The following is a 14,049-nucleotide window of genomic DNA, read 5'->3' as shown; positions in this document are numbered from 1 at the left end:
GATTTTTAAATTCTATTTGTAAAATTTATTTTCTTTTACAGTGGGGTTGATATTTAAAGTTATTATTCCAACTGGATACTTCATTATTTATCACTGTTTATATGTAGTACATACTTTCTTCACTGGTGTGAAATCTCTGTTCATAATATAGTATAAATTCCTTTATTTACATGGTTTTGCTTATTTCTATTCCATTTATCTCCATTTCTATGCATCTTCCCAGGTGGCTCAGTGGTAAAGAATCTGCCTGCCAAAGCAGGAGACTCAAGAGATTCAGGTTCAATCCCTGAGTAAGGAAGACCCCCTGGAGTAGGAAATTGCAACCCACTCCGATATTCTTGCCTGAAAAATTCCATGGACAGCTGACGGGCTGCAGTCCATGGGGTCACAAAGAGTCAGACATGAATAAGCGCGTGCGCACGTGCACACACACACACAGAGACACACACGTACTATGCATGTACCACACAACTTGGATATTTGAGCTTTAGAGGGTGTTTTATTATTATTTCAGGGCTGGTCTCTTTCATCATCCTTTTTAAAAAATTGTCTTGACTCTTCTTCCGGATAAACTTGCCAAGTTCCGGAAATAGGGAACCTACCTACTTCGGGAAGTAAGAAGAATTTTTATTGGAGGTGCAGTAATTTTACAAATTAGTTTTGTGGGGTTTCTTTGATAGCAGCTTACTGAGATGTCATTCATATATAATTCACCCATTTAACATGTACAATTCAGTAATTTTTAATATATTTATAGAGTTTATAACCATCACCACAGTCAATTTTAGAACATTTTCATCAACCCCAAAAGAAACTCTGTTCCCTATATCCATCAGTACCAAGCCCCCCCACCCCCTCTATTCCTACCTGCTCTTACTTTCTGTCTCTATGGATTTGCCTTTTCTGGACATTTCATAAAAATGGAATCCTGTGATATGTGGTCTTTTATATCTAGTTTCTCTCATTTAGCTTGCTCTTGAGATTCATCCAGGTTGTAGCCTGTGTCAGTGCTTCGCTCCTTTTTATGGTCAAATAAGTATTCTATTGTATGAACATACCACATTTTATTTATCGGTTCATCAGTTGCTGGATATAAATTAAGCTTCAAAGAAACAAGGCATATACAGACTTCTCTCCAGCCTCAAGGCCTTTCCTGAACACAGACTCAACATTGTTTGTGGCCTCCAAGAACAGTTCTCTTGTCTGAGTAACAATGCTGCTTTCCTCCCTTTGTCTAATAGTGCTGTATCCTAGGAAGGCAGCTGCTGTGAAAGGAGTTTTGTTATGACTGTCCCTGCTACAGGAGGCCTCTGGGATCCTTCACCCAGGGAACAGGCCAGGCCGGTGGCCTTGTCATCCCAGGCAGGTGTCCCCAGGCAGCCTCACCCACCGCCTCATCTCCCTGAGCTGTAGCACGGAGGATGTCCCCTAGTAGAGCTGTGGGACCCACAGGATCTTGTTTGGCCTCTCTCCTATCTCCTCTGCTATCTGTTCTCTATTACTTTTAAAAAACATTTTTTAAAATATGTATTTATTTATTTTTTGCTGCATCGGGCTCTAGAGCACACAGGCTCCATAGTTGAGGTGCATGGGGGTTAGTTGCCCACGACACATGGACTCTTAGTTCCCTGACCAGGGATCATCCTCATCCCCTGCGTTGAAAGGCAAATTTTTAACCACTGGACCACAAGGGAAGTCCCTATTCTCCATTACTTTTATAAAGTAGCACCTGAGTTTGCTTCATGCTTCGTATCATGTTTGTTGTAAAATAGCTGAAAATGGGGAGCTGAAACCCGCAGCTCACATTGAAGTGGGTCCTCTGCGGATAAGCCAGCATGTCTGGGTCCAGCCGTGACAGTGCTGGATTCAGCCCTGGGGAAACACAGTCTCCGGACTGTGACCCCTGAGACAGTGAAACACCTCCGGACTCTCTCAGATCCTTTCGGACTTAGATGGCACCATTGATCTAATTTAGAATATAATGTAGTTGATAATATAGTCATCACCAAAATAAGCTGCATAACAGCAACTGTGTTGTGAATGAGGAGTTGTCTGGAAGAGAGGGACCCATGACATGTCCTATTTTCAAAAGAAGAGCAATGCCTGGTGATTTCTTTCATTGCAAAATGAAGCACTAACGAATAACTCTCCCCCTTCTCCTCTGCATGAAATAGTACAGCAGGATTTTCATTTCAGGTTTTACTAAGAAGCACAGTAGCAATTGAAGTCCCAGAAGGGAAGTCTTAAAATTTCTGACTCATGTTCCCTGCATGACATTTATGCTCAGATATGTCACAGGTAATGCTCAAAACCCTTCAAGCTAGTCTTCAACAGTACGTGAACCGAGGACTTCCAGATGTACAAGCTGGATTTAGAAAACGCAGAGGAACCAGAGATCACATTGCCAGCATCTATTGGAACATAGAAAAAACAAGGGGATTCCAAATAAACATCTGCTTCATTGACTATACTAAACCCTTTGACTATGTGGATCACAACAAACTGTGGAAAATTCTTAAAGAGATGGAAATACCAGACCACCTTACCTGTCTCCTGAGAAACTTGTATTCAGGTCAAGAAGCAGCAGTTAGAACCAGACGTGGATCAGCGGACTGGTTCAAAATTGAGAAAGGGGTACAACTAAGCTGTATATTATCACTCTGCTTATTTAACTTCTATGTAGAACATATCATGCAAAATGCTGGGCTAGAAGACTCACAGCTGGAATCAGGATTACTGGGAGAAATATCAATAACCTCATATGTGCAGATAATACCACCCTAATGGCAGAAAGCAAAGAGGAGAACTAAAGAGCTTCTTGATGAGGGTGGAACAGGAGAGTGAAAAAAACTGGTTTAAAATTCAGCATTCAAAAAACTAAGATCATGGCATCCAGTCCCATCACTTCATGACAAATAGATGGAGATAAAGTGGAAAAAGTAACAGATTTTATTTTCTTGGGGTCCAAAATCACTGTGGATGGTGACTGCAGCCACAAAATTGAAAGATCCTTGCTCCTTGGAAGAAAAGCCATGACAAACCTGGACAGCGTATTAAAAAGTAGAGACATCACTTTGTCCACAGAGCTCAAAGCTATGGTTAATCAAAGCTATGGTTTTTCTAGGAGTTATGTACTGATGTTAAGTATTGGACCATAAAGAATGCCGAAGTGTGGTGTTGGAGGAGACTCGTGAGAGTCCCTTGGATGGCAATGAGATCCAACCAGTCCATCCTAGAGGAAATCAGTCCTGAATAAGCATTGGAAGGACTGATGCTGAAGCTGAAGCTCCAGTACTTTGGCCACCTGATGCGAAGAGCCATCTCATTGGAAAAGACCCTGAGGCTGGGAAAGGTTGAGGGCCAGAGAAGGGGGCGGCAGAAGATGAGAAAGTTGGATGGCATCACTCACTCAATGGACATGAGTTTGAGCAAACTCTGGGAAATAAGGAAGCCTGGTGTGCCATATAGTTCATGTGGTCACAAAGAGACATGACTTAGTGACTGAACAACAATGACATGTCATAAATGACCGATTAGGATTAGCTTGGCTACTTTATTATACTTTAGTACAGGTACCAGTACTGTAAGCAAGAGAGAAAAGTTTATTTCTCCCGCATTAAAAGTCAGGAGGTAAGCAGTCCAAGGCTCCATGAGATCAGGGATTCAGCCTCTCTCTGTTGTCCTGCCATTCTCAGCGTGTGTTTTCCTACTCATGATCCAAGATAGCTGCTTGTTCTCTAGCCATCACATCTATATGCAAGCCAATATGGAGAGGGAACAGAAGAAAGACATACTCTTTCCATTGGAAGACACTTCCCAAGTACATAACACTTGGTTTTGAATCTCTCATCTGAATTTAGACTTAGCGGCGTTTCCCATTGGCAAGTGAGCCTGGAAAACACAGTCTGTATCCCAGGTGACCAGTACCCTTAAGGGTTATTTCATTGAGGAGGAAGTGGTAGTAGCTATTTATGGACAACAACATCTTTGCTATCCTTTGGCTCCTCACACTCAGTGTTTGACTAATTCCTCTTCTCCCTGTGCCCAGCCACCCTTTTCTCTCAGTCACCAACGTTTCCTGTCTCTTAAGTCAGAAATGCTACGTGTGTGCGTACATAGTCAGTCGTGTCCGACTCTGCAACCCCATGGACTGTAGCCTGCCAAACTCAATCCTTGGAATTTTCCAGGCAAGAATACTGGAGTGGGTTGCCATTTCCTACTCCAGGGGATCTTCCACACCCAGGGACCAAACACGCATTTCTCATGTCTCCTGAATTGGCAGACAGGTTCTTCACTGCTAGCACTGCCTGGGAAGCCCAGAAATGCTAAGACTTGTTTGTATTAATAATTCTTTTTTCTCATTCTTTCATATCTGATCAGTTACAAGCTCTAATGGTTTCGTGTTCTAACTATTTCTTGAATCACTTTCTCTCTCCATTCCTCCTATGACTACTCTAGCTCAGGCCTGGATTGCTGAAATGGCCAAGTATGTTTTCCCATCTCTGGTTTTTATCCCCTTCAAAACCATCTTTCACACCATTTAAACACAGACCTGCCTGTTCAGCCCCCCTGCTTAAATCCCTTCACTAGCATCTCATCACCTACAGTTTAAAATGTCCAGATTCCCGGGAGTTCCCTGGTTGCCTAGTGGTTAGGACTCTAGGCTTTAACTGCCATGGCCTGGGTTCAGTCCCTGGTCAGGGAACCAAGATCCCCACAAGCCACACAGCACAGACAAAAAAAGTCCACATTCTGTAGCTTGTTGTGCAAGGCCCTGTGTCCTCTGCTTCTGCCTCACCTCTTAAAGGCAGAAATCCAAAACTGAAGTCTTTAACCTAAAGCCTGGTCCTGTACCACTTCTTTATCCCTGGGCTAATCCATGTGCATTCCTTACGGCTCCCCTTCCTCCTGGAAGCCTGCCCTGAGACCTCCTCCCTCCCTCCTCCCACCACCACCCAGTGGCACTCTTTCCATAACTATGCATTTCCCCTTTGACGGACCAACTACTGTATGTTTCCGTCCTGCCATCTGCCACTGGTTTTATGATTCTTTGAGGCCAGAGACTATTTGAAACATCTTAACATTCCCAGTGCTTTCATTTTGGTGTCCATAAATTCCACATGTGTCTAGATGAAGAGTGAGTGCTGACTCTCTGCAGCCCAATGGACTACAACCTGCCAGGCTTCTCTGTCCATGGAATTTCCAGGGAGGAATACTGGAGCGAGTTGCTATTGCCTACTCCAGGGGATCTTCCCAACCCGGGGATCAAACCCGCATCTCTAGTGTCTCCTGCATTGGCAGGCAGATGCTTTAGCACTGATTGAATGAGAGAATGAAAATATTCAGGAAATAGTACAGCTTTGCTGGCCTTGGCCACTGGAGGGCAGTGAATCACAGCATTTTGATACTGTGTTGATTTAGCCAAAAGTTCTTCCTTGTCTCTTTTTCGGAAGGGATAGAGATGGAGCACCATCACTTATTCAGCAGTTACTTTCTGATTCTTACACCGTACCAGGCACTGCTCTAGTCACAGGGGATACGACCATAAACAAAGTGGACAGAAATCCCTGCCTATCACTTCTAGATGTTTATTCACAGAAAATAAAAGCATATAGTCCTTCTCACCCACACAAGGGTAACTATGGATGTTTTACTGACTTCTGACACCTCAGTTAGTTTGCCTGTCTCTAAACTTTATATAAATTGAGTCATTAGAATAAGAATATTCCACCTTTCATTCTCCTGCTCTGGGTTTGGAGGAAACTGGGGAGTGGGGCTAATGCTGAATTTTTAGCCCTCACCCTGTCTGGCACTTTACCCCTTTCCTCAAGGTGCCTCCTGGCCCCGTCTTCATAGAAAAGGAGCCTCGTACATGCTAGGAAATTTGAGGAATATTTGAGGCTCTTTCCAGCAACAGACATATGTGGAGACGCCTAGTCAGAGTGCTGAGCAGGGTTACTTTCAGTGGGCAGTTGAGAGCAGTGTGAGCGTTTGGTGGGATGTCCAGGGCTGGATTTCCTCCCATGTAGAGGTAAGCTCTCCAAGGGCAAGCTGTGGCTTGCCATCTCCCTGGCGGTGAGCCAGTGACATGTGCACTTGCTGTCTCTCTTATCTGACCGAAGCATAAATGAGACACTGTGACAGGAGAAATTGAGGTAGCCAACATAGTCAAGATGTTTGAGCCTAGATGAGGAACCTGTGGGCAGCTCACCACCAGTCCAAGCCCTGGACTTCCCAGGGCCTGTTGGCATACAAGAGTGTCGGGGACGTGCTGCTGGCTCTGTGGGTGGTCTTTGGGCAGGTCCTAGAAGATGAAGGCGAAGTGTGTGCTGGACCTGCCCCCTCCCTTGCCCCTCTAACACAAATACTCATACAGTTTGGGTTCCTGTAATCCAGGCACCAAGAGGCTGATTTAACCAGCAGCCATTCAATTCAATTCAGTTCAGTTCAGTTTAGTCGCTTAGTCGTATCCGACTCTTTGCGACCCTATGAATCACAGCACGCCAGGCCTCCTGTCCATCACCATCTCCCGGAGTTCACTCAAACTCACGTCCATCGAGTCGGTGATGCCATCCAGCCATCTCATCCTCTGTCGTCCCCTTTTCCTCCTGCCCCTAATCCCTCCCAGCATCAGAGTCTTTTCCAGAGTCAGCTCTTCACATGAGGTGGCCAAAGTACTGGAGTTTCAGCTTTAGCATCATTCCTTCCAAAGAACACCCAGGGCTGATCTCCTTTAGAATGGACTGGTTGGATCTCCTTGCAGTCCAAGGGATTCTCAAGAGTCTTCTCCAACACCACAGTTCAAAAGCATCAATTCTTCGGCACTCAGCTTTCTTCACAGTCCAACTCTCACATCCATACATGACTACTGGAAAAACCATAGCCTTGACTAGACGGACCTTTGTTGGCAAAGTAATGTCTCTGCTTTTGAATATGCTGTCTAGGTTGGTCATAACTTTCCTTCCAAGGAATAAGCGTCTTTTAATTTCATGGCTACAGTCACCATCTGCAGTGATTTTGGAGCCCCAAAAAATAAAGTCTGACAGTGTTTCCACTGTTTCCCCATCTGTTTCCCATGAAGTGATGGGACCAGATGCCATGATCTTCATTTTCTGAATGTTGAGCTTTAAGCCAACTTTTTCACTCTCCTCTTCTCTTCACTTTCTGCCATAAGGGTGGAGTCATCTGCATATCTGAGGTTATTGATATTTCTCCCGGCAATCTTGATTCCAGCTTGTGCTTCTTCCAGCCCAGCGTTTCTCATAATGTACTCTGCATATAAGTTAAATAAGCAGCAGCCATTAGTGTTCATTAAATAAAAGTAGAAGTAATACAAGAACCTCAGAAAAGTAGAGTCGGTTTGGTGGTGTGTTGGTTTTTAAAGTTCGTTTTAGCCAGGTGCCCCATGCTGAGCAGTGGATGGCCAGAGATGGTTCTGCGTTGATTGACCGGCACTGTGTTGGGGAGGGCTCTGTCGTCAGCTGCTTCTCTGTCTTGGAAATAGCGTTTCTCCTCTCACAGTCTGGAACAGGGTTCTCCTGAAACAGACCCACCCGCTCCTGTGGGTTTCTGCTCTGTAGAAACCTCTTCCCTCTCCTCACTGTCCTTTCTTTGTCAAGTGGTTTGACTTTGCTGGGTTTAACCAAGGGGTCCCTCCGCCTTGTCCATACTTGGCTCTGGTGGCCTTGTCACAGATACTTGCCTGGAAAATGCCAGATGAGTAATACCCAACAAGTTTCTATAGCACTGAACCCCTTTAAAATTATTACATTCAGGTGATCGGATGAATTCCTTGGAACTCTTCTTAAAACTGTGTTTTTCTGGATGAAAGATTTAATTCCTGTTTTATGAGGTTCTTTAGATGTATGGCTGAAAAGATTTATTTTTTTCCTTTTCTCAAGCAGTTTACTTTTGTGGTCAGAAAATATTATGTAAGCTCTTCTCATGAGTCCAGTTAAAAAAAACAGACAGGAATCAGGTAAGCCAGAGGCTTTGGAAAATAGAAAGGCTGTCTGTAGTCTGATGCCTTGAATCTTCTTGTGTCTGCGGGTTGGGCTGGTTGATTCCTACCCAACAGATCACAAAATCTAGCAGTTGCCCTGCGATCACAGATGCTTTCTGGGAAATGCCTCGAGCACTGAGTAGACAAGTTACTCTTTCCAGTTTTAGTAAAACCAGTTCTTCCCGAAGCTGTTGGGGAGTGTTTGAGGCACAGGAGAGGCTAGTTTTAGGCCCGAGATCTGGAGTTCTGAGAAAAATGAACACTTGACTGGGGCCACCACTCGGGTACATTTATCGGGTAATAACGCTAGGCTTGACAGCATGTTCTTGTCAAGCCTAGAGTGGGCAATTCGATTTTTATAAAGAGCTGTTGGGTTTCCTCTTTTTGGATGCTTTGCCTCTTAAAACAGCCATAAAATATCCCTTAAAAATATCATTCCCTCCAGTCCGAGTCCTGGCTGCTGAATGCTCCATAATGACAACCAGAGATGCTGCCCTCATCTGAGACGGCATTGCTGGCATGGCTTCCCATTCCAGCTTCAATTATATGTTGAATTTTCTCAAGTGGGATGTTTAATGATCCTTCTGAACAGACTGTTGATGCTGAATGAAGCCCTTCCCGAGAGCATGTGGGCCTCCCTTTCTCTGCTGCTTTTTGCTGGTGCACTTAGCTCACAGTTTTTGACTGAATGTGTGAATTTTATCATCCCAGCAGGCAGAGCACTAGAACTAAACCCTCCTCCCACTCTCTGAAGTGCTGGTGAGCTCCCCTACTGTCTGTGAAAGCCAAGAGCTAACAGGCAGGCGGGGCATGAGGGCAGAACGTGGGCAAAGGACAGCTCCCAATTCGCGAGGCCCCAAGAGAGGGTTCAGCGTCCTCTGTTGACCCCCCTTCTCCCGAGGACAGCTAAGGTTGGGAACTGGCACAGTTACTGAGAGCAGGTTCTTATCAACTTGAACCTCATGTTGTTCGATTTTCTTCCTTAAGAGCCAGAGGTAGAAATGGAAAGCTTTGAAATTTGTCTTTTATTTTTAAGGTACGTTTGGAATTAGGTTAGGTTTGGCTGCAAATAGTAGAGATCTAAAATAACAGAGGCTTTAATAACAGTAATACTTAACATTTGTGTAATGCTTATTTTATCCCAGGCACTGTTCGTACTTTTCATGTATTGACTTGTTTAATCCTTACAGTGTGCCCCACTGGTGGTAGGATGTTACCTCCTTCAGAGAGGAGGCGTTGAGGCTCAGGAAGTAAAGTCATTTGCCCAGAGTCACAGAGCTTGTAACAGGGCCAGGATTTTAGCCTCACAATCCGGCTTCAGAGGCTGTGCTCCTGACCGCTGACTGTTCTGTCTGACAAAAAGGCCACAGGTCACCAGGGCTCATGTGGCAGCCTGCTCCCCATCGTACTCAGGGAGCCTGGCGCTCTCTCCCAGTTACTCTGGTGTATGTGGTTCCCATTCCCAGTGACATTTCTGCTGCAGTGTTCCGAAATGCTCAGGTAGGACAAGACCCTTCAGATTATTGTGGAGCTCAGGATCTTCATTTGTGAAACACGTACAAATAGTGGGAGAGCTTTTATCTCGAGCCTTCCTTATGGGCTTCATTTTTTTTTTTCTTTCAGAGGAAGGGAAGCTACTGCCCAGGCTGGTTAGTGTGATCCGCCACACTCACTAAAGGGGAGAGTCCACGTGGTTCCCTAGCGCACTGCTGGGAGTCTGCTCCTGGAGAGTGGTCTGCTGGTACCCGTGATTAGGTCCTTTGGCCCACAGCAGTTCTCGTGTGGTTCCTCCAGCCATTATTTGTGGTAGTGGGTGTTGGGGGCCCCTGGGTATCCATCCTTGGTGGGGAACAGATAGGTAAAGAGGTGATGGCCTGTGTGGGTCAGTGAACTGGAGGTCTGAACAGCAACACAGAAGGATCTTAGAAATGTAAGATGAAGCAAAAAGAAAAAGGAAGATTCTGAGCTGGGTCTTGGAGCCCAGTATCACTTGATTAAATTAATAGTATACATCTGGCCACCCCCCACTCTGGCAAAACACCCACTACATAAATGGTTAAGTTAGAAAAAAAAGAAAGATGGTATTTCGTGGAAGGATTTTTTTGTGTGGTTTCTCAAGTAGACCTTTATATATTATCTGAAGTCTTCATTTCTGCAGGCTTAGTGTTTTACAAAATCTTGTTCTCTTTCTGGTAGTAAAAGGCAGGTGTAGTCCATGGTAGCTCCTTTTTGCTAGAATCATGTGCATTTTTTCTTGACTAAAAGTTATACTTACTGTAGAAATTTTGAATAGTAAGGCTTAAAGAAAATAAAAATTCTTTATCCCTACTACCTTGGGAATAAGCACTGTAAACCCTTGTGATATATTTTGTTTTTCCTCTGTGCTTATACAAACACATAAATATTGTATGTACAGTAGTTGATAGTAAACCATAAATAACTTTGTACTTTACTCCTCTCCCTCAACGCTGTGACATGCTTCCCCATGTCATTACAAATTCCTAATAAACCTCACCTAAAATTAACTGTATCATGCCTACCGTGTGCCAGGGTCTGTTGTCGACGCTTTACTTGTATTAACTGTGGGGTTTTTACACTGTTGCCAGTTCATAGCTCTTCTGACAAAGCACCCCGCCCTCCCCAAAAGGGTTTTTACAGCCCTTGAGGTCCATTAGAAAAACACTGTTATATAGGATGAGAATCGGAGAGTTGTTCCACAACATCCTGAGAAGGTCCAGTTGTAAGTCTCGAAAGAGTGATAATTCTCATAAAGGAAAGGTCTGGATTCTGAATACATTCTGTCATATACCTGTGTCTCTGCGGCACCAGGGTCTGCAGTGAACATGCTGTTTTCAAACAGGGCTCCAAGGAGAGAAGCTGCCTTTGACACAGAGCGCAAGGGCCCGAACATCTCTGTGTGTGGCCTCTCATGGGCATGCAAGGGGCCTGTGGCTTGAGGTGGCCTGTCTTGTCCACCTTGTCTCCCGCAGGAAGGAAACATCATACATTCCTTCTTCTAGAAGACTCCTGTGTTCTTCCTTCTTGCACCTCAGACCAGTTGGACAACCTCTCACTCTTGTCACTTAGTGTGGGGTTTCCAAGACTCGCTCATAGGCAGGCCTCTTTAAAAGAGGTGCCAAGGCTAAAGCAACTGGGGAAGTGCTGAGTAAGCCAGATGAAGGAGATTTTCTTAATGCAGAATTCCTAATAACTTCTCGACTCCTTTTATGAATCTCCAAGATGAGGATATATAATTCAGCGTTTCTCTGCTGTGTTTGTCCATGGAACCTTTTTTACTTGAATATCCTATAGGATGGAGGTTTTTGCAGAACCCAGCTTGATAACTGCCAGCTTGGTTGAGATGAAATCCTGGAAGCTTTCATGGGTTTGGGCCATCTTCCTTCACACAACTCATCCTCACTTCTGAGGCGTGAGGCCCTGGGTCTGCCTGGTCAGAACAGGGGGATTCTGTCTTTAAAAGGACCTGTGGGGGCTCCCTGATCCCAGCTGTTCTCACTGCCTGTAAGAGTGAGTGTGTTAGTTTACTGAATTTCTGAAATGAAAGAATTTTTCCAGACTGTCTCCAGGGGGCTGGATATAGCTCATTGAACATGAAGCCTGAAGTTTTTTTGTTTTTTTTCCTCAAACTAAATGAAAAATGCAGTGGAAGAGAAAGATGTGTTGGACCCAGCTCACCCGGTGTGAGGAATGGCCTGTGCAGTGTTGTCATGAGATTCTCGAGCGCCTTCCTGGGACACGCCTGCCTACCTGGCAAGGGGACGGTGGCGGGCAGGCCCCTGCTCCTTGGCCTCACATGAGCCTGGCTCCCTCTGGGCCTTAAGGACCCCATTGAAGATACTAGACTCTGTCTTTCTCTATCCATTTTTTTAGAGAAAACCTCTGGACTTTCTTCACCTTTTGTTTTACAGAAGAGGATGTGGAGAACTTTGATGTGACCAATTTGTCTCAGGACATGCTGCGAAGCATAGAAGCCGACAGCTTTTGGTGCATGAGCAAACTGCTGGATGGGATCCAGGTGAGCGACTCTGCCCTTTCGGGATGCCCTGCTTGGGGCTCCCTTTGGGTTCCTTGTTGCTCTTCTGGATCAGACAGCCTCCCGACTCCGGCCCCAGCATGGCTCCTCCCCTTTTGGTCCATCCATCTTTACTTCGTTCGTTAGTTTTACAGCTTTCAAAAGGCAGTGATCCTAGACGACGTCCCTGGCAGCGCAGTGGTTAGGACTCTGTGTTTTCACTCGTGAGGACACGGGTTTGATCCCTAGTTGGGGAACTAAATCCTGCAAGTTGTGCTGTGCAGCAAAAAAAAAAAAAACCGGCAATGGTCTAATGTCCCCTGGAGTCTAGGGGAGTCCCCATGTTGCTCTGCCTTTCTCATTAGGCCCTGTCCCCCCATTCTGCTGTGCTCCCAGCCATGCAGTTTGCCTCCAAAGCACATGCCTTTCCCCCACACTCTGCTGTTCTGTGAGATTCCTTTGTTCCCCACAATACTGGCAGCAGCTTTGGAGAAACACCTTCTGCTTTGAAACATGTTTCAGTGACCATGGGGGAGGGGTGGCCCGATGGTGTGACATTCCCTGCTCGGCCTGAGTTCTGTGTCATTTGCAGGATAACTACACCTTTGCGCAACCAGGGATCCAGAAGAAGGTCAAGGCGCTGGAAGAGCTTGTCAGTCGGATCGATGGTAGGTTCAGAGGAAGAACACTCTAGCAGTGGGATTCTGACACAAGTGTGAATCACACAGAGTGTGATTATGCTGGTGTGGGGTGGGTGGGGGGTGTCTCCTCGGCCCCTGTCCTGGCCATGACCCCTTCCAGTTCATTCGGTGCTGTTGGCAATGCTGACATCCTTCCACATCTCATCAGGAAGGTGAGGCGAGAACTCTGCTGTTAGGTCACATTCTTTTCTCGCCTTTGTTTCCGGTCACCAGGTTCTGCCAATCCTCCTTCAGCATCTCTCCTCAAATTCACCCTTTTGTTCTTCATGGCCCTAGCCACAGCTCTGGTCCAGCCATGCTTGAGTTTCTGCAGCTTCCTCCTAGAAGCACTCGCCCCCTCCATCCTCGTCTCTCTTGCACACATCTGTCACACACCTCCGTCTTTCCAGAGCTCTGTTCTGGTCACATCCCGCTTCTGCCCCAAACCCACCTGTGTTCTCCGTTGCTTTTAGCATCAAGTCTGTAGTCTGACTGTGTCCTTCCCGCTGTGATGTGACTCAGGATTTCTGGGCTCGATGCAGGGTCCTCAGGTGTGCCTGATAGCCCAGCAGGACATCCCATAGCTCCCTGTGACCCATCTAGGTGGGGAACAGGAGTCGTGGCCTCCTGAAGCAGAATGTCTTTGAGGAACAGGAGCCCTGCAGTAAGTCTTTGGCCCCACCGTGGGATCCTGGAGTGTTAGAACTGAAGGCAAGTCAGGAAGCCCTGCTGTTGACTAATGAGGAACCTGAGGCCCGGGGAGAGAAGTTGAGATTAAGTTTCATGAAGATCGCACACAGGTCTAACAGCAAGGTCTTCTGTTAAGTGGAATGTCCAGCACCAGTTAATTCTATCAGTTGCGACACAACTAATAAGTCCCATTAACTGTTTTTCCATCATGGATTTAACTGCTTTACCAGCGCATTCCTCGTCCCTCCCTCCCCCCACCCCTCATATGGAGATTGCATATCTTTCTCCTTTCGCAGATTCTCTTCCCTTGAAAACCTTCCCTAATTTGTTCCACTCACTCCAGCTCCCTTTTACAACTTAGGGTTTCAGTCCCTGGAGTTTATTTGATTATTTGCTGCTTTTTCCCCATGCATTGCATGGGGAATGCTTTTAGCTCTCTGCCTCATTGCCTGGCCCAGCGGTCAGCGCCGTGCCGAGCCCACACCCCGCGCTCCTGCCTCCCTCACTTGGCTCCTGGCACGGGGCGAGTGCTGAGCTGTCTGACGGGGGCTGGCTCCCCGAGGGCCCGTGCTGTAGTTGCTGCCACTGTCTGGTCCGGCCTTTTTTCCCCCTCTTCTGCCATCAAAATTATCTGATAAAAAAAA

General features: G+C 46.0%; 1 protein-coding gene across 6 annotated transcripts in view; it reads left to right on the top strand.

Moving 5' to 3' along the window:
• The window catches only part of TBC1D22B (TBC1 domain family member 22B), a 76,999-nt gene that overhangs the window by 41,015 nt on the left and 21,935 nt on the right, over window positions 1–14,049 (top strand). For all 6 annotated transcript variants that reach the window (XR_008711606.1, XM_055571543.1, XM_055571540.1 and 3 more), the window contains exons 9-10: window positions 11,932–12,038; window positions 12,628–12,703. Coding sequence is in view for 5 of the 6 variants with exons in the window: in XM_055571543.1 (XP_055427518.1) it covers window positions 11,932–12,038; window positions 12,628–12,703 (183 nt within the window). In the remaining variant the exon portion in view is untranslated. The remainder of the gene's footprint in view (window positions 1–11,931; window positions 12,039–12,627; window positions 12,704–14,049) is intronic.

Source organism: Bubalus kerabau, chromosome 3 (assembly GCF_029407905.1).
Source record: "Bubalus kerabau isolate K-KA32 ecotype Philippines breed swamp buffalo chromosome 3, PCC_UOA_SB_1v2, whole genome shotgun sequence".
Taxonomy (NCBI): Eukaryota; Metazoa; Chordata; class Mammalia; order Artiodactyla; family Bovidae; genus Bubalus; species Bubalus kerabau.
The sequence above is the reverse complement of the archived record's forward strand: the minus strand, read 5'-3'. Positions and strand labels throughout refer to the sequence as shown.